At 41.8% G+C, this 20238-nt stretch overlaps 1 protein-coding gene across 4 annotated transcripts in view; it reads left to right on the forward strand.

Annotated features, from left to right (window-relative positions):
- The window catches only part of NAA16 (N-alpha-acetyltransferase 16, NatA auxiliary subunit), an 85475-nt gene that overhangs the window by 34560 nt on the left and 30677 nt on the right, over positions 1-20238 (forward strand). For all 4 annotated transcript variants that reach the window (XM_079778857.1, XM_079778858.1, XM_079778859.1 and 1 more), the window contains 4 exons: positions 10396-10502; positions 15993-16065; positions 19208-19377; positions 19718-19870. In XM_079778857.1, the coding sequence (XP_079634983.1) occupies positions 10396-10502; positions 15993-16065; positions 19208-19377; positions 19718-19870 (503 nt within the window). The remainder of the gene's footprint in view (positions 1-10395; positions 10503-15992; positions 16066-19207; positions 19378-19717; positions 19871-20238) is intronic.

Raw genomic sequence — 20238 nt, forward strand, 5'->3', positions numbered from 1 at the left:
GTGGTCTACTCTGTATATTCTTTATTTCAGACAGTGTATGCATAATTTCTGACTGGTCCTTTTCCATTTTTTTGGTATTCTCATTAAGGTCCTTGAAGGTCTTTTCAAGTTTCTCAGCGGTTTTTAGAAGATTCTTGAGTAACCTTATAAATATGGTTCTGAACACTGTGTCATCCATTAGTTTGCTTTCATCTATCTCTCCTACTTGTGACATACTTCAATGTCTCCACATTTTGGCTGCCTCCCTGTGTTGATGGAGTGGCTTTGTGTGGTCGGTGACCTACAGGGGCCAGTAGCTCAGCTTCCCCAATCACTCTAGGTGGTCACTCTTGGTACTCCCCTTTGTGGGCTGAGTGGAAAGTCTTGGTGTAGTTAAAAGCCCTGATTGCTGTTGGTACACTGGGAGGAATTGACCTCCGGTCCAATTGGTTGTGAGGGCCTGCTGTGTCTATAACGGAAGAATTGCTGTGCTGGAGATACAGTAGGGCTTTGGTGCTCACTGAGTCTGCCTCTTGAATGTGTCCCTTATGAGAGTGGTTGAAATCTGGTGTCGTCCACATCAACAGAATAGTCACTCTCACTCTCAGACCGGCCGAGAGTCCCGTAGGCGTCTGGGTCCCCCGAGTGTCCTCAGAAACTGGAGTTCAGAGTGGTTGGGATTGTTGGTATCACTGGCGGGAGTTGATCTCCAAGCCAGTTGGCTGTGAGGATCAGCAGTGTCTCCGCTGGGAGAGCTTCTGTGCTCAGCTTGGATGGGGCGGAGTCTCAGGGTGGCGCAGACAAGCTTTGGTTTCCCGTCTGCTCCACCCTAAGAGGGGCGGATTCTCCGTGCCCGAATTAATGGCTGTGAACCTCTGAGAGAAGGCAGCTTTCGAGCCTCTCCTGCTGCCTAACAGACCAGTTTCTCCCCAGCTGGGGCTGGATTTCAGTGCAGACCGGAGGTTTTGTTTTTCTCCCGAACGAGAAATCCAGTCATTGGGAGGGCTGTGCTCAGCTTGGATGGGGCGGAGTCTCAGAATGGCGCAGACAAACTTGGTTTCCGTCCGCGCCGCCCTAAGAACATCGGTTTCTCGGTGCCCTAATCAATGGCTTTGAGCCTCTGCGAGAAGGCAGCTTTCGAGCCTTGCCCGCTGCCAAACAGACCAGTTTCTTCCCGACCGCAGCTGGATTTCAGGGCAGTCGGGAGGTTTTGCTTTTCTCCCAAACGAGAAAGCTAGCCATGCAGCGTCTGCTGCCCTCCCTCTCCGCGCGCTGTGAGCAAGCCTGCCGTGTGTTCAGCCGCCCGCCCTTTCCGCGCTCACGGATCTCCGCACCTCCACAGCTCCTGAGGCTCAGCGTCCCCTCTCTTTTTTTCTCTAGTTGTAGGTTTTCCACTCTGCCAGCTTTCCGGTGGTTCTGGACGGTGTGCGCTCTGTTTTCCAGTTGTAGTTTCAAAATTGTTGTGGTAGGCAACAGTTAGGTGTTTACCTTATGCCGCCATCTTGGTTTCTCCGAGCTCTATATATTTTATATGCTCAGAAACAAAACCCCCCAAAAGCCCTGCTTTTGTACTTATAAATTGGAGTACTATGGTTTTATTCTGTGGTTTGCTTTTATTGAACAATAGTATATTAATGACCTTGATTCAGGTTGTTGCATGTAGCTAAACTCATTCACATTTGGTCTGTATAGGAGGTAAAAAGTACATTAGTTCTTTAGATAGTTGATATCTTTTTGATGATTTTATAGAAAAATTTGCCTTTTAAAAATGTCATCTTAAATTTTTAGTGGAAGTGTTATAGGTTATGAGTTATTTATTGGAACCTCTGGCATGTCTTTTGATACAAGCCAGATCCTAGGAAGCTAATATAAGTTAAACATATTCTAGGCATGGGGTAAGGAGGGAGTATATTTTCTAATGAATTCTACTTTACATTGGAAATATTTATTTAAATAATTAGGATATAATTTTATTTTTAAAAAATTCATGAAATTAAAAGCATTTTATTTGACTGACTTACAAAAGATATGAAATGTTTCTTAGAAATGTATTGGTTTAGACAGTAGATATCAATGTATTAAAATATTTCCACTAGTATATTTCAGTTCCACAAATGATAAATAATATTCTTCTAATACTCTTTTTTGTTTTATATTTGTAACATACTGAGAGCAGATTTTCCTAATGTTTTCCAGGGAACATTAAGTCCAAGTGGATATTAGTAGGGTTTGTGGGGAGGGTACTGGTGTATTGGACTGTTCTTCAGTCAAGTGAGTTTGGGAAACTGGGTTAAACACAACAGTCAGGTTTCTATAGGACTTAGAACTTATAATGTATGCATTGTGAATTTCCAAGATTCAATATACTGTGCAGGGAGGAGCATTTTCCTAATAAAATGTTTTATGGAAGATACTTAGGCTCACATTTCTGTTATCTCCTTAAAAAACAAAACAAAACAGCTTTTTTTTTAAAAAATTGATTTTTGGAAAGGAAGGGAGAGAGAGATAGAAACATCAATGATGAGAGAGAATCATTGACAAGCTGCCTTCTGGACGTCCCACACTGGGGATTGAGCCCGCAACCCAGGCATATGCCCTGACCGGGAATCAAACCATGACCTCCTGGTTCATAAGTTGGTGTTCAACCACTGAGCCATGCCGGCCAGCTCCAAACAGCTTTTTGAAATAGAATTTATATACCATAAAATTCAGTTTTTGAAGTGTTCAAGTTAGTGTTTTATTATATTCACTAGTGGCCCGGTGCACAAAATTCATGCACGGGGGGCGGGGGGAGGAGGTTCCCTTATCCCAGCCTGCACCCTTTCCAATCGGACATCCCTCTCACAATCTGGGACCGCTGGCTTCTAACTGCTCACCTACCTAATTGCCCCTAACCCATCTGCTTGCCTGCCTGATGTCCCTAACTGACTGACTCTGCCTGGTTGCCCCCAACTGCCCTCCCCTGCCAACCTGATCTCGCCCCCAACGGCCCTCCCCTGCTGGCCTAATCTCGCTCCCAACTGCCCTCCCGTGCCCGCCTGATCTCGCCCCTAACTGCTCTCCCCTGCCATCCTGACTGCCCCTAACTGCCCCTGCCTGCCTGATCTCCCCTAACTGCCCTCCTCTGCTGGCCTGATCTCACCCCCAACTGCCTTCTTCTGCTGGCCTGATCTCGCCCCCAACGGCCCTCCCCTGCAGGCCTGATCTCGCCCCCAACTGCCCTCCCCTGCAGGCCTAGTCTCCCCCCCAACTGCCCTCCCCTGCAGGCCTGGTCTGCCCCCAACTGCCCTCCCCTGCAGGCATGGTTGCCCCCAACTGCCCTCCCCTGCTGGCCTGGTTGCCCCCAACTGCCCTCCCCTGCCAGCCTGATCTCGCCCCAACTGCCCTCCCCTGCTGGCCTGGTTGCCCCCAACTGCCCTTCCCTGCCAGCCTGATCTCGCTCCCAACTGCCCTCCCGTGCCTGCCTGATCTCGCCCCTAACTGCTCTCCCCTGCCGTCCTGATTGTCCCTAACTGCCTCTGCCTGCCTGATCGCCCCTAACTTCCCTCCCCTGCCAGCCTGATCTCACCCCCAACTGTCCTCCCCTGCCAGCCTGATCTCGCCCCCAACTGCCCTCCCCTGCTGGCTGGTTGCCCCCAAATGCCCTCCCCTGCCGGCCTGGTCTTGCCCCCAACTGCTCTCTCCTGCCGACCTGATCACCCCTAACTGCCCTCTCCTGCGGCCAATTTGGTTCTGATTGCTCGGTTTCTATGCCAGTCAGCGTCAAAAGCTCTGCCTCCTAGGCAGCCATGGCTCCTCACAGTTCACCCAGATTTGGTTCTGATTTGTTGGTTTTTATGCCAGTCAGCATCTCCAGGCCTATCTCTGGGCCTGATCAGGGAGGTGGGGCTGATCAGCAGCCCCGGCGGAGGCCCGGAGAGAAACAGAGGCATGGCTGCTGGCGAAGCCTGGGGAGAAAGAGAGAGGCAACAGCTGATCAACAGTTGCCATGGAGGCTGCGGATCAGACCCTGCTTCTCTCTTCGGTCCTCTCCAGGTCTAATCCGCAGCCCCCTCAGCAGTCAGTGCTGGGTTGCCGCGCCCCCACCGTGTCAGTCAGTGCTGGGTCGCCACGGCAACCCAGCACTGACTGCAAGACTGACTTCCGGTGTTCGGTCAAGCCTTCAGTTGTTTTGGACGTTATGGACCCTGGGTTTTATATATTAGGATGGAATTGTGCAACCATTGTCACTATTTGGTTTCAGAAAATTTTCTTCATGCCAGAAAGAAATCTGTACCCATTAACAGTCACTCGCACCCACATCTTTAAACCTCCCTCCGCCTCCCCTCCTCGCCCATTGTACCCCAACACCAGGCAACCACTGATCTACTTTCTTTACTTGTGTATTTGCCTGTTTTAGATGTTTCGTTTAAATGAAACTATCCTATAGATGGCTGTTTTTATCTGGTTTCTTTTTTTAAATTTTATTTTATATTTTTACTGTTTTTTTTTTTTTTTCAGAGAGAGGGCAAAGGAGAGGGAGATAGAGAGAAACATCGATGTGAGAGCGAAATCAATCAGCTGTCTCCTGCATGTCCCTACCAGGGATGGATGTAGCCCGTACGCAGGCGTGTTCCCTGACTAGGAGCCCAGGATGATGCCCAACCAAATGATCCACACCAGCCAGGGCTTCTGTCTTTCTTTTTAAAAAATCAATTTCAGGGTGCGCCTTAATGTTTCACAATGCAAGAGGTTATATTCCCTTAGTTAGGAACTTTCAGATGCATTCACCTCTTATGAAAAGAAAGGAAACAGAATTTTAAGATTACAAATAAGATTTCTTAATTCTGTTACTCCTCTATGGAACGTGGGCTTAAAATTTACACTGCCTAGATTTATTTTAATTTCCAATAACATTTGCTAAAAGCTCTCAGTAAATGATAGGAAATGTTTTTTATTGAAAGATAGCCTGGAACCAACTGTTAATTGTGAAGTGCTGTTTAGGTTAAAGTGGAATCATCATGTATCCTCTGAGAAAGTCTCTCTTTGAAATGCTAAAAGGATAGTTTTACATGATAGGTCTCAGTTGAGGGGCCTGATGGCATGGGCTTCAAAGGTCATTGTCACTGTGAGGTTAATAGCATACATGTGTTTATGAAGCTCTGGAGAGCATATATAAAATTGTTCACATACTTTAATTGTACCTGTGCAAAAGCTGAATACTTCATGAAGTTTATATGCCTTTCTAGAAATATTTTTATATGAAACATTTTTTAGAAAGGCATCTCACATTATCACAAACAAGTACGAGCTTTTCTAAAAAACATGATTGGACTTAAGAATGTAAGGTGAGCCCTAGCAGATTTGGCTCAGTGGATAGAGTCTTGGCCTGTGGACTGAAGGGCCTCGGGTTAAATTCCGGTCAAGGGAACATGCCCGGGTTGTGGGCTCGATCTTCAGTAGGGGGCATGCAGGAGGCAGCTGATCAATGATTTTCTTTCATCATTGATGTTTCTATCTCTCCCTCTCCTTTCCTCTCTGAAATCAATAATCCTACCTAATAAAAGAATAATATGCAAATTGACCCTAACTCAGCTACACCCACAAACCACACCCACCAGCCATGCCCACCAGCCAATCAGGAGCAAATATGCAAATAAACCCAACCAAGATGGCTACAGCCACAGAGAGCAGGAGGGAGGCTTGGGTTTCTCCGGTAACAAAGGAAGCCAAGCTTTCCATGTGCCGTTGCAGGCCTAAGCCTCCACTCAAGGCTACAAAGTTTCAATTATAGAAGGTAAACAAATCCAAACAGAAATGGCGGTAGCCACTGAGCTAGAAAGAACGGGAGGCTTGGGTTTCCCCCGGCAATGGAGGAAGCAAAGCTTCTGCAGCCCTGGCTGGCCTAGGCCTCCGCTCCAGGCTACAAAGTTCAATTATAGAAGAACACAAACCCCAAAAGAAATGGCTGCCGGCCACGGAGTGAGCAGGAGGCTTGGCTCCGCTCGAGGCTACAAAGTTTTAGTTGTAGAAGGTAAATAAATTCCAGATACCAGGGCCTCTGCTTGGGTCGCCAGGGGGCGTGGCCGGCCTGAAAACCACCACAGGCCCCTCGCCCAGGCCGCCCCACGCCCCAAAGGAACCCCCACCCTGATCTGGGATACCCTTCATTGCAAACCAGCTGGCTCCCACCTGTGCACCAGGCCTCTATCCTATCTAATAAAAGAGTAATATGCAGATTGACCATCACTCCAACACACAATATGGCTGCCCCCATGTGGTCAAAGATCCTGCCCCCATGTGGACACAAGATGGCCACCACAAGATGGCCATCAGGGGAGGGCTGTTTTGGGTGATCAGGCCAGCAGGGGAGGGCAGTTGGGAGGGACCAGGCCTGCAAGGGAGGGCAGTAGGGGGCAATCAAGCCTGAAGGGGAGGGCAGTTAGGGGTGACCAGGCCAGCAGAGGAGGGAAGTTGGGGGTGACCGGGCCTGCAGGGAAGGGCAGTTGGGTGGGACCCAGGCCTGCAGGGGAGAGCAGTTGGGGGGGGACCAGGCCTGCAGGGGAGGGCAGTTAGGGGTGATCGGGTTCCCAGATTGGAGAGGGTGCAGGCTGGCCTGAGGGATACCCCCCACCCCCCACCCTGTGCACGAATTTCATGCACTGGGCCTCTAGTAATAATAATAATTTTTAAAAAAACAAAATGCAAGGTGAAACTTTTAAAAAGGGCTTTCCAGTTTTTAAATATGAAGGCTTAGTACATACAGAATAATGAACACAGCAGAATTTCTGGGGTGTTTTAATAGCCTAAAATTTTAAGTGCTGTGAAAATAATGTGGGGATATAGCTACTTTTAAAAGTAATTAGTTCAGTTCATCATGTTTTATTAGTCTTTACTGGCCAAGGTGAGGGAGAGCTCGGAAAGAGATAATCAAGAGTATTAAACATAGAATGCTAGTCAAATTTTGTTCTCTTATTTTTGTTTTATTTATTTATTTATTTATTTATTTATTTATTTATGAGATATAATTGGCATATAACATTGTAGAAGTTTAAAGTGTAGAATTATTGATTTGGTACATTTTTATGTTGTAATATTACCACTGTAGTGTTAGGTAACACCTTCATCTGGTTACATAAGTATCACTTCTGTTTAGTAGTGAGAACATGCTTCATTATTTAGAACTAGAGGCGCGGTGCATGAAACCGTGCATGGGTAGGGTCCCTTGGCCTGTCCAGCGATCAGGGCTGATTGGGGCCTTCCAGCTGCTGGCCGGGGCCTCCCTTTGTTCCGCGCTGCCCCCGGTGGTCAGCGCACATCATAGCGAGTGCTCAAACTCCCGGTTGAACTCCCGAGGGAACAATTTGCATATTAGCCTTTTACATATATAGATAACTTTTCAGTGATTCAGATACAGTCTGAGATAACTTTTCAGTGATTTAGATACAGTCTGATACTGATGTTCATGTTAATCATTGTAATAGTGATTTTGGAGACATCAATTTTTATGTGGATCTATGCTATACATCTAGAGAGAATTGGCATAGCATCTATGTAATCAGATTGTTTGTAAGCTGTAATACTAAACAGGCCCATGACTGATGGGTGTTTTTCCCCCACAAAGGAAAGACTGGGGGTACTAACAAGTTATTTAAAAATAACTAGGAAGAAAGGAGATTATTTTGTTGAAAGAGTTTTTCTTATACCTAAAGCAAAAAACTACGAGATGGGTAATAGTAATTTTTGGATATTGTACAATAAGTGAATGAGTAGTTGAGTAGCTGTTTGTAGGCTTCTTGTTTGCTGATACATTCATACAGTTTCAAATACTAGTCAAAGGGTACAGAACTGTCTCTGTCCCTGGCTACCAAGTTTACTTCCCTAGAGACAACTGTTGTTACCAGTATATGGTGTGTTCTTTTAGAAATACATTGTGCATATACAAACAAAAATATGTTTGGCAAGTTGATTTATAGCTTTTTTTCTCTTCCTTTTGTACAAAAGTGATAGCAAACATAGATTGCTCTGCTCCTGTTTTTTTTCTTTTCTTTTCTTTTTCCCCCCCACTTAACCCTGTATCTGGAGTTGAGTTCTCTTTGAGCACATAAGAGCGTCCTCATTTTTTTCTCATAGCTGAATAAGTAAATAACAGTTTAACGGGAAAAGAGGCTTTTAATATTGACGATGATTGGGAGTTGAGTATATGACAACATCCTATATAATAAAATGCTAATATGCAAAGTGCCTCCTTGACCAGGAGTTTGACCAGGGGGTGGGGCCGGCCAACCGCCTGCGTCCCCTCCCCCCTGCCAGCCTCTCACCCCAACTGGGGGCGGGGCCAGCCCTGCAACCTCCTGCGTCCCTTTTCCCCAGCTGGCCCGGCCCCACTTGTGCACAAATTAATGCACCGGGCCTTTAGTTTTAAATAAAATCTGCCAGTATAATATGCATAGACTGAGAAATTTGACCAAGAAGTGGAGTTTAGAGTAGTCTCTGACATGAAAATAAAATGCTTGTTTTTCAGTAGATGATGATAGCAAATATGGAAAAGATTATTAACCATATAAATACAATAGCTGTCATATATCAAGGCATATAATGATAGACAACATTTATTGATTACTATATGTCATACACACTGCTTACTATTGTATACTTATTATCTTGTTTGAACCATACAAGAGTACTCTTGAGGCTAATGGTGGTGTTACACTCATTTTACAGTGGAGAAAGGTAGGTTTCTAGTGGACAAGTTGTTTGGGCAAGGTCATACAAAATAAGTGGAGGTTTATATTCCTGTAAGCAACAACATCTCTGTCTACCACAATACAATATTGTTAACTTTTGCTTTATATCAGAGGATGTGCTGGAAAGATTTGATTTCTGAAATTACTTTTGATTTTTAAGGAAGTAATGATGTATATTTAACCCAAAGAGAAATTTTGTGTTGTCTTGGTAATCTGTGATTTTCAAAAGACCTATACTTTATATATGATCACATAAAAGATTAGTGATAATCTGAAAACAGTCTTTATAGTAAATTGAGTTAACAAATGTAACTTTTTATATTTGATAAATTTTCCACTCAATAAAATTTAAATTTCTCTTTTATATTTTATGACATGTAATTATATTGAGGATACATATTTTGTTTAGCACTGTTGGTTATAACAAATAGAAATAACCACTTCAGGTTGGTGCTTTTTTTTTTAAAGTGTGATTCATAAAGAAACCTTGAGAGTTCATTTTCTTAATCTTACTTTCAGTTAAACCCTTTCTGACATACATGCATTCTTTTTAAAATGTATATATTTTTTTGATTTTTAGAGAGAGGAGGGAAAGGGAGAGATAGAAGCATTGATGAGAGAAACATCAATTAGCTGCCTCCTGCCCACCCCCTAGTGGGGATTGAGCTTGTAACCCAGGCATGTGCCTGACCTCTTGGTGCATGGGGTAATTTTCAATCCATGGAGCCATACCAGCTAGCTCTTTTTATTTTTTTTTAAATGAGTGGACTAATACATGTCTTTATATATTAACCTTTACTGTCAAAAAGTTCATATGTCTGAGTTAGAGCCTTAATATTAATACTGTCAAAAAGTTCATATATCTGAGTTAGAGCCTTAATATTAATATCTTTTTCAGTTTTTTATCTGCTTTCAAAAAGTGATACCAAAATTTTTGGGGGGGAGGTTTAACAGTAATAGAATTATTTACTTGATATTGCAAATAGGGCATTTAGGGCATTTATTTTAATTCTAATGTTAGAATGCCTCAGGGCTCAGTCTAATGTCTAATAACATGTTCTTTTACTTACTGTTTTTCTCACCCCTGAAATGTTAAGTTCCATGGTTTTTAAATTTTAATACCCAGTATTGGGAATGGTGCCTGGCACATAGTAGGTGCTTGGTAGATGATTGTGGAATGAATGAATGTTCAAGTAAATAACTAGTTGGTTTGGAACATTTGTAAATACTGCTTTAGTTTTTTTAAATTATTTTGGCTGCTACTTGAATATAGTCTGGTTACAGTAGAATCATTTTATAATCGTCAGAGTCCTTTATGAGTTGTCTGCTCATAGGACTGAGTCTGTGCTGGTCGTTAAGATTAGGAAAAATATTTGCTATGGGGATTATATTTAGGGTGGGGACTATATTTTTACTCAAAGCTGCATAGTCTTTTTGTATATTTATTTTTGGAAGTGTTCCTTAAAGATATTTTGAACATAGATCTAAGGGAAACTATAGCTGCCATATGAGATATTTGGTGTTAGGCTTTTTGCTGGTAACAAACAAGAAATCATGCTTGCTAACTGACTTTTTGGGTTTAAAAATTGGCAAGAAGGGTATTTGTTTCCTAATTGATTTTTATTTATAAAATCATTTTGAGAACTGTTTGCATTAATTAAACCATAACAAAGTACACTTTTGTTTCTAGGTGAAAAATTTAGAGAGCTAATGGATAAGTTCCTGAGAGTTAACTTCAGTAAAGGCTGCCCACCGTTGTTTACTACTTTGAAATCTTTATATTACAATACAGAAAAGGTAAAATTTGGTCTTCATTCACTTTTGCTGTAGTCTTTTTACTAAATTGTTTTAGAAATATTTCCGTGTAAAGAATATGCTATCTATTATATAAAAAGCCTCTGGTCATCATGCCATCACGCCGTAACGACTGATCAGCAGGAGGTTGCATGCTCGGCGAGCCGCGCAGATGGGTGGGGACTTGACTCTGGAGGACTTGACCGGAGGCGTGGTTGGGTTTCTGGGTCCCGCCGGGGTGGCAGGTGGGTTTCTGGGTCCCGCCTCCCACAGCAGTGGCAGTGGTGGTGGCAGTGAGACTCTTTCTGGGTTTTGCCTCCCGCAGCAGCCGCAGGACTCTTTCTGGGTCCCGCTGAGCCGTGGGACTTTGGGTCCTGGGTCTCGTGTGATTTTATGTGCTGGGCCCCTAGTGTGTGTGTGTGTGTATATATGAAAGGCTAAGTGACTGTTACAGCCTCACTATGATGTGCACTGACCACCAGGGGGTAGATGCTCAAAGCAGGATCTGCCCCCTGGTGGTCAGTGCGCTCCCACAGTCAATCTCCTGCAGCTGGCCAACCTCCTGCAGTCCCTCCTCCCAGCCGGCCGGCCCTGATCAGCCCCAATCAGGAATGAGCAAGACTGCCTGATGGGCCCAGATTACCGGCCAGGCTGAGGGATCCCACCCGTGCACGAATTCGTGCACCGGGCCTCTAGTGATTTAATAATTTTTTTCTGTTCTAATAATGTTATTCACTTGAACTGAAATTATATTCATGAATTGTAAGTACTATCAAAGGGTATGTTAGTCTGTGAAATTTACACTAAGATGATTAAAGATTGTATTTAATTGGTATACTTTTCTATAAATTTGACATATTGTCACCAAAAGTCTGTATTTATTTTGTGATTAATCATCCTATATAATAAAGAGGTAATAATGCAAATTGACCATCACTCCAACACACAAGATGGCCACTCCCATGTGTTCAAAGATGGCCACCACAAGATGGCCAGTAGGGAAGGGCAGATGTAGGCGATCAGGCCAACAGGGGAGGGCAGTTGGGAGGGACCAGGCCTGCAAGGAGGGCAGTTGGGGGCAATCAGGCCTGCAGAGGAGGGCAGTTGGGGTGACCAGGCCTGCAGGGTAGGACGGTTGGGGGGGGGGAGACCCAGGCCTGCAGGGGAGGGCAGTTGGGGGGGGACCAGGCCTACAGGGAGGGCAGTTGGGGGCAACCATGCCTGCAGGGGAGGGCAGTTGGGGGCAAACAGGCCTGCAGGGGAGGGCAGTTAGGGATGACCAGGCCAGCAAGGGTGGGCAGTTAGGGCTGACTGGGACAGCAGGGGAGAGCAGTTAGGGGTGACCAGGCCAGCAGGGGAGGGCAATTGGGGGGGACCAAGCCTGCAGGGGAGGGCAGTTGGAGGGACCAGGCCTGCAGGGGAGGGCAGTTGGGGGCAACCAGGCCTGCAGGGGAGGGCAGTTGGGGGGGACCAGGCTCGCAGGGGAGGGCAGTTAGGGGCATTTGGGCCAGCAGGGGAGCAGTTAGGCATCAATCAGGCTGGCAAGGGAGTGGTTATGGGGTGGTCAGGCTGGCAGGCAGAAGTGGTTAAGGGCAATCAGGCAGGCAGGCAGGCGAGTGGTTGTGAGCCAGCAGTTCTGGATTGTGAGAGGGATGTCCGACTGCCCGTTTAGGCCCGATCCCAGTCGGACATCCCTCAAGGGGTCCCAGATTGGAGAAGGTGCAGGGTGGGTTGAGGGACTCCCCCGCTCCCCATGCATGAATTTTGTGCACCGGGCCTCTAGTATGTATATAAGTTCTTTGATTAATCTCTTCCCCCTCCTCCCCCTCCCCTCTGAGATTCGTTAGTCTGTTCCATGTTTTCATGCCTCTGATTCTACTTTATTCATCAGTTTGTTCTTTAGATTCCTTGTTTGTTTATTTTGATTTTTAGATTCAATTGTTGATAGATATATATTTATTGCCATTTTATTATTCATATTTTTAACCTTTTTTTTCTTAAATAAGACCCTTCAATATTTCTTGTAGTAATATTTCTTGTCTGGGAAGCTCTTTATTTGATCTTCAATTCTAAATGATAGCTTTGCTAGGTAGAGTATTTTTGGTTGAAGGTCTTTGCTTTTCATCACATTGAATATTTTGTGCCACTCCCTTCTGGCCTACAACATTTCTGTTGAGAAATCAGCTGATAGTATATATATATTAGCAGACTGGTACATGAATTCGTGCATGGGTAGAGTCCAGCCAGCTTGGCCAGGAGGAGGGGACATGGGCTGTTAGGCGGCCTGCCTGCTGGTCGAACTCCTGGTCGAGGGGACAGTTTGAGTAATGAATTTCTAAGGCTAGAAAGTTCTTTAAATTACAGATATTCTAAGTGAGATTGATAGAGTGGTATTGACCATTGTGGGTTAAAGATGTTGTCTTTTATGTTGTTGCTAATCCTCAACCAATGATATTTTTTCCATTGATTTTTAAAGAGAGAGAGAGAGAGAGGTGAGAGGTGAGAGACACATTGATTGGTTGCTTCCTGCATGTGCCTCAATCTGGACCAGGGATCGAACCTGCAACCCAGTACATGCCAGTAACTGGGAATCAAACCCAAACAAGACTCTTCAGTGTGCCGGCCAATGCCCTTACCACTAAGCCATACTGACCAGGGCAAACATGTCTATTACTTTTAATTTTGCTTTATAATAAATATTTTTTAAATATTTTTATCAGATTTCAAATTCTGGCTTCCTAAAAACAGGTTACTACTGGACCCAGAGTTTCTGATACTGTAAATCTGGGGTTTGGTCCAATAATTTGCATCTCTAATGGATTACCAGGTGATGCTACTGTTGATGACATTAACGATCAGAACCACACTTTAAGAACCATGAGTTGTTGTTTTTAAATTATTGTAGTGAAATATACTTAGCATAAAATTTACTATTAACCATTTAAGTGTATCGTTCAGTGGTAATGAGTACATTTCACATTTTTGTGCAACCATCGCCATCATCTATCCCTGTATTTCTTTTCATTTGTAGAATTGATGTTCAATACCTATTAAACAATAACTTTCTATTTTGCCCTCCTCCCAGCCCCTCACAACCATTATTATGCTTTCTGTCTTTATGATTTTGAGTAGGGTTAGGTAGCTAATATAAGTGGAAATCATATAGTAACTGGCTTATTTCACTTAGCATAATGTTCTCAAGGTTCATTCATGTTTAGAACATTCTTTCCTTTTTAAGGCTGAAAATATCCCATCTTATGTACATACCATATTTTGCTTATTTACTCATTCGTTGATAGATACTTGGGTTGCTTCCACGTTTTGGTTATTGTGAATCATTCTTTTATGAACATGGATGTACAAATATCTCTTCTAGACCCTGCTTTTTTTTGGATATATATACTCAGAAATAGAATTGCTGGGTCATTTTCTAATTCTGTTTTTAGTTTTTTGAGGTACTGCCATGTTTTCCATAACAATTATATTATTTTACATTCCTACCAACAGTGCACAAGGGTTCCAATTTCTTAACATCCTCATCAAGTTGTTTTCAATTTTTTGTTTTGTTTTAGCCATTCCTCCTGGGTGTGAAGTTGTATCTCATTGTAGTTTTTATTTGCATTTCTATAATGATTATTCATGTGCCTCTTTTCATGTGCTTACGGCTTATTTATATGTCATTTCTGGAAGAATGTCTATTCAAGTACCTGTCCCATTTTTTAAATCAGATTGGTTTTTTTGTTTGTATTTATGAGTTCTCTGTATATTCTGTATAGTAATCTTTTATTAGATATATGATTTGCAAATATTTTCTCCCATTCTGTGGGTTGCCTTTTTACTCTGTGGGTAGAGACTCTTTTGATGCACAAAATTTTCATGAAGTTTAATTTGTCTATTTTTGTGTTGTTTTGTTTTGTTACCAATACCTTTTTAATAAATATACAAGAAAGCATTGCCAAATCCAATGTTGGGAAGCTTTTTTGTCCTGTGTTTTTTGCCCCTAAGAGTTTTGTTGTTGTAGGTCTTATATTTAGATTCTCAATCCATTTTGAGTTATTGGTTTCTAGTCTTAATGTAACTCTGTGAGTCAAGAATTGCCCTTTAGTAGTAAGTATGCTGGTGACATCGGTGACCAATATAGCAGAGTAGTTAAGAGCTCACCTCTGGAGCCTTGTTTCTTGGGTTAAATTCTGGTTCTTCCATTTTGTACTTTCAGTGAATTTTAATTTTCCTTTGCATGTTTAAAGCACTTGTGACAATTAATGGCTTATTGTTATTATTACCCTGCCTGTTATATTCTTTTTTTCTGGTGGTATTAGTAGCATCCCACTTTATAAAACTAGAAAACTTTCGAATTATCAAAATAATATCATATTGGTCAGACACTATTAAAAGTTTTAATGGTTTTCCTTCACCTTTTTTTTTTTGACATTGTAACAGATTTCATTACACAAAACTTTACAATCCTCAAACCATATCTATAATAATAAAAGCATAATATGCTAATTAAACCAGACGTCCTTCCAGACGACCTTCTGGATGAAGCTGGGGCTTTGAGGGAAGCCCGGGTCTTGGGTGCCAGAGGGAAGCCAGTGCCAGCAGCTTGGGGAAGGAAGGCCTACTCTTGCACGAATTTTGTGCATTGGGCCTCTAGTATACTATATAAGTCAGACAGAAAGTATGCACATATAACTTTGTTGTAAAAAAGGTATAGTTGCTGTGGAAATTCCTTTACTTTTGACCTTTGTTTTTGTTTTTGTTTTTTGAGTTCACAAATAAGATGGTTATTTTCCAACTTATTCTAAATAGTTAACATCAATAGGCATTTAAAATCAATCAATAGGCATTTAATGTCTACTGCCACTTCTAATTCGTGTAACTTTTCATTTGGCACTTTCAGGACATAGAACATTTATAGTGCAGTTTATAATATTTTTGTTCTAGCTGAGTAGCATTGAAATTCAAATCTGTTTATTAAAGTGATCACTAAAAACAGTGGTAGCTTAGACATCTAGTTTACTTAACCTCTTTTTCCATCAACTCACTGTATAGTTTAGATCAATTTTATTTGACCTTTTTATGATGAGTGACATTTTAGAAAATTTGAATATATAATGGTCTACAACTCCACAGTAAAACAGTGAGAAGCAAAAAGCAAATAAATTAACTTAGTAATAAATTATACAGATGTGTTTATAGGGGAATAAGGGGGAATAAAGGTTTTTTAATAGTTTGTCCTTCAAAACCTGAAACTACTTATTGAGATGAGAAATTAATGAGATTCTGTTTTATTATTAATAAAGAGATCAGTGTGTTTTCTGTGTGTATGTGTGTTTTTTCTCACTTTTCCCCACATAGGAAGTGGGGAAGAACAGATACTTTAGTAGCTTAGTTAATTTTGAAATTAGCTGTATATTGTTTCCAAATCTAATTTAATTTACAATAAATATAAATACCTTTAATGAAATATTTAAAACTATGTTTCTTTAACAGATATCTGTGATCCAGGAGCTTGTTACTAATTATGAAGCCTCTCTTAAAACATGTGACTTTTTTAGCCCTTATGGTAAGTTTAAATTAGATTCAACTAGAATTTGATTACTCATTTTAATCCATATTTAATCATTTACACTAAAACTATCTTATGTTTATTATGTACATGATACATGATACCTATTTACTGAAAAGTTTGTGAATTAGTGAATAAAATACAAAGAGCACTTCAATTTTATTTAATTAAAATTTTCCATAATGTGAGGTGGGTGTTAACCCTATTTTAACACAAGTAAACAGACTTGAGAGACTGAGTGGCTTGCCAGAGATGATGCAGTTAGGTTTTTTTTGTGTTGTTTTTTTTTAAATATATTTTATTCATTTTTTACAGAGGAAGGGAGAGGGATAGAGAGTTAGAAACATCGATGAGAGGGAAACATCGATCAGCTGCCTCCTGCACACCTCCTACTGGGGATGTGCCTGCAACCAAGGTACATGCCCTTGACCGGAATTGAACCTGGGACCTTTCAGTTCGCAGGCCGACGCTCTATCCACTGAGCCAAACCAGTTAGGGCCAGTTAGTTTTATTGAAATGCATTATTACAGAATCCCTACTCTCTCCTCTTTTTTTTTTTTTTTACTTTAAATTCTATAAAATTTGGTTGTTTTTCTGTTTGTAGGGGCATATGTAAATCAAGGCAACTTCAGAAAACACTCTAGATTGCTTTCAGTGGTGCAGATGGTAACTTTAGTCTGGTTTCTTCGTGTCTTTTATATGTCATTGCTCCTTTGTTTTTGTTAGTTTGAAACAAATTCCATATAACACAGAAGTAAATAGAATAATGAATTCTTGTGTCCCCATCACCCAGCTTCTGCTATGAACATTTTGCCAGTCTTATTTAAAGTACCTTCTGTCTACTTCTTTTTCTGGAATATTTTGAAAGCAGACATACTGTTTTACCTGTCATTACTTTAGTATACATCACTAGCTGTTTAAAACACTTAACAGAAGATGTAATCACAGTTCTGTCTAACACAAAATTAATTCTCATACCATAATATCTAACACCCCTTGTACATGCAAATTTCCCTGATTACCTTAAGTCTTTGTATAATTTGTTTATTTCAATCTGGATCCCACTAAAGTCCACACTTGATTTTTATGTCTCTGATATTCTTTTAATCTTGAGTAATGTCCTCCATTCCCTTTAAAAAAAAAAAGTTATTTGTTGAAAGGTTATTTGTCTTGTGTAATGTCCCATATTCTGGATTTGGCTGATTTGCTTTCTCATGGTATCATCCTACCTAATAAAAGGGTAATATGCAAATTGACCACACCTTCGCTACGCCTAAGCCATGCCCACCAGCCAATCAGGGCGAGTATGCAAATTAACCCAACCAAGATGGTGGCTAATTTGCATACACTGGGGGAGGGAGGAGTGAAGACTGAAGACACCATAGAAGGAAGAGGGAGGGAAAGTAGAAAGCAAGGTGGCTGCTGGAGGGAAAGCGCGGACGGTGCGTGTGGCCACAGAGGTGGGTGGCGGCCGCAGGCGCGGCGGGTTGGGGGGCGGGGGGCGGGGCGTGCCGCGGAGGTAGCGGCGCGCACTGCCGTGAAGGTGGCAGCGGTGGTGGCTGAGGGGGCGGGGTGCGCAGTGGCGCGAGGGGCCGCTGAAGCAGCGGCGGCGACGGTGGTGGGGTGGGCGGGGCGTGCCCCGCCCGCCCCGCCCCACCCGCCGCAGTGGGAGAGATGGGGGGATAGGAGAGGTGCCTGTGGTGGGAGGGAAGCCCGCAGGAAGTCTTGCAGGAATCTTCCTGCAAAACGGGCCCCTAGTTTAATATATTTTGCTATCATCCATATTTCTTGTAAACTTATAGTTAAATTTACAGGCTTGATTAGAATCAGGTTCCATTTGAGTACTTCATTTGTGATGCATTGTACTTCCCATTATATCACAACTTGAGGCAGAAGATACTCTGTTTGTCTCTTTGTGATGTTAAGGTTGGTCAGGTTTCAGACAGTGCCAGCCTGATCTGCCCATTAAAGCATTCTTCATTGGCCTCTCACCTAATGGTTTCAGCAGCCACTGAGAATCTTTGTCCCAATCTCTTTATTTCATTCAAATCATCATTTCTTCTGTATTTATTAGTTAGAAATCTTATAAAGAACTTCTTATCAAATATTCAGACCTTCTGAACTATAGTTTATGGAGGAGGAACAAGATAAATGCTGGACTCTTTGCCTTTCTTTATTAGTTGTGTTTTAATTTATAGTAATTTGTGCATTTGCATGTTGTTGTTTTATTTGGTAGCTAGTCCAGATGACCCGAGTTTTTCTGATGTAGTATGGGTAAATTTTCTTTTTCATTCTTCCTCATTTTATACCTGTAGAATTCAATTTAGCCACTTCTATAATCTATTTTGAGAGCTTGGTGTTTATTTCTTTATCTATTCTATTGTAGCTTGAAGGTACAGGATGGGTAACAGCTGATTGTATGAGTGTTGTTGTCACATAGGGTTACTTTTACCTTGTCAGGAAAGTATCTATATATATAAAAGGCTGATATGCAAAGTGTCCCCTCGGGAGTTCAACCGCTCGCTATGTCGTTCGCTTACCACCAGGGGGTGGTGCGGAATGAAGGAAGGCCCTGGCCAGCAGCTAGAAGGCCCTGATCGGCCCTGATTGCCCGCTAGGCCTAGGGACCCTACTGGTGCACGAATTTCATGCACTGGGCTTCTAGTCTTCTTCATACTCTTCAACTTTGGGTTTCCCTGATTTAGTGTTGGAGCCTAGACAGTGGTAAGCCCTAGCAGTTCTTGCCTTTGTGGAAATCTTGCAGTGGTAGTTAGGGACATTTTTCTCCAATCTATTTTCCTTGACTTTTCCTGGATCTGCTGTCTTACGCTCCCAGCTTTGAGAATTCATAGTTAGATTGATTTACCTTCTTTCTTCAGGACTTTCTTTGGAGTGAGGGTGGGGTTAGAAGCCTATGAAACTAGTATCTTATTTCTCAGCTTGACTGCTACTTTTTGAACTTGATGGCAGGAAGTCATACCTCTTTCTGTTGAAATTGGTTATCTTGCTGGGTTTTTACTGTTTATTATTATAATAATTATTAATTTCATTATGCTTTGGGGGAGAGAAAGTATCTGATAACCTTTATTCTTTACTTTGCCTTCTTCCCTATAATAATTTTATGTTTGTTTGATTGCAGAGCATGGGGAGAAGGAACCCCCAACAACACTACTCTGGGTTCAGTATTTCCTGGCACAGCACTTTGATAAACTTGGACAATATTCTTTGGCTCTGGATTATATTAATGCTGCAATTGCTAGTACTCCAACTCTAATAGAATTATTCTATATGAAAGCAAAAATTTACAAGGTAAAATCCTAGACATGTTTTATGAATAATTGAAGAATTTAGCCACTTAAGAACTCTTGGAGTTATTTTTGTGTAGAAATAACTTTTATGGAACCCTGATAATCTATTTCTAATACTCTAATAATCCTAAAGAGTTTTAGGTTGCATATTTTTAGACTCAGTGTTAATCATTTGATTCAGCTCTTAGTGTGAATTTTAATTTATCTAAAGATTTCTAGATAAATTTTACAAAAATGGCACCAAATTTCTAATTTGTCTTTCTAAACTGTTGTTATTTGTATTGTATCCATATTCTCTTAATCATAAACTATAATTTCTGTAATATTTTAATATCTTAAAGCATATAGGTAATCTCAAAGAAGCTGCAAAGTGGATGGATGAAGCACAGTCTTTAGACACGGCTGATAGATTCATAAATTCCAAATGTGCAAAGTATATGCTTCGAGCAAATATGATAAGAGAAGCAGAGGAAATGTGCTCCAAGTTCACAAGGGTAGGAAATAGCATGTAATTATGAGTTAGTAAAATTAAACTTCAGTTCTGTGATGATTTTTGAAGTTTGCCACTAAAGTTCTTGAGAATTCATTTTTTGTTATTTTTTCAAATCCCATTTAGCTCGTATCCTAAGTATGGTTTCTTACAGAGGAGGTTGAGTGTGTATGTGTATATATGTGCTTCTGGTGGGGAATGGTTAAAAAAACAATAGTAGGAGCACTCCTGGCTGGGTGGCTCAGTTGATTAGAGCATCCTTCCATACACCAAAAGGTTGCGGGTTCAATTCCCAGTCAGGGAACATGGGAACATACTTAGGTTTTGAGTTTGATCCCCAGTCAGGGTGTGTATGGGGGGCAACCGATTGGT

This window comes from Cnephaeus nilssonii (genome assembly GCF_951640355.1).
Source record: "Cnephaeus nilssonii genome assembly, chromosome: 8".
Classification (NCBI taxonomy): domain Eukaryota; kingdom Metazoa; phylum Chordata; class Mammalia; order Chiroptera; family Vespertilionidae; genus Cnephaeus; species Cnephaeus nilssonii.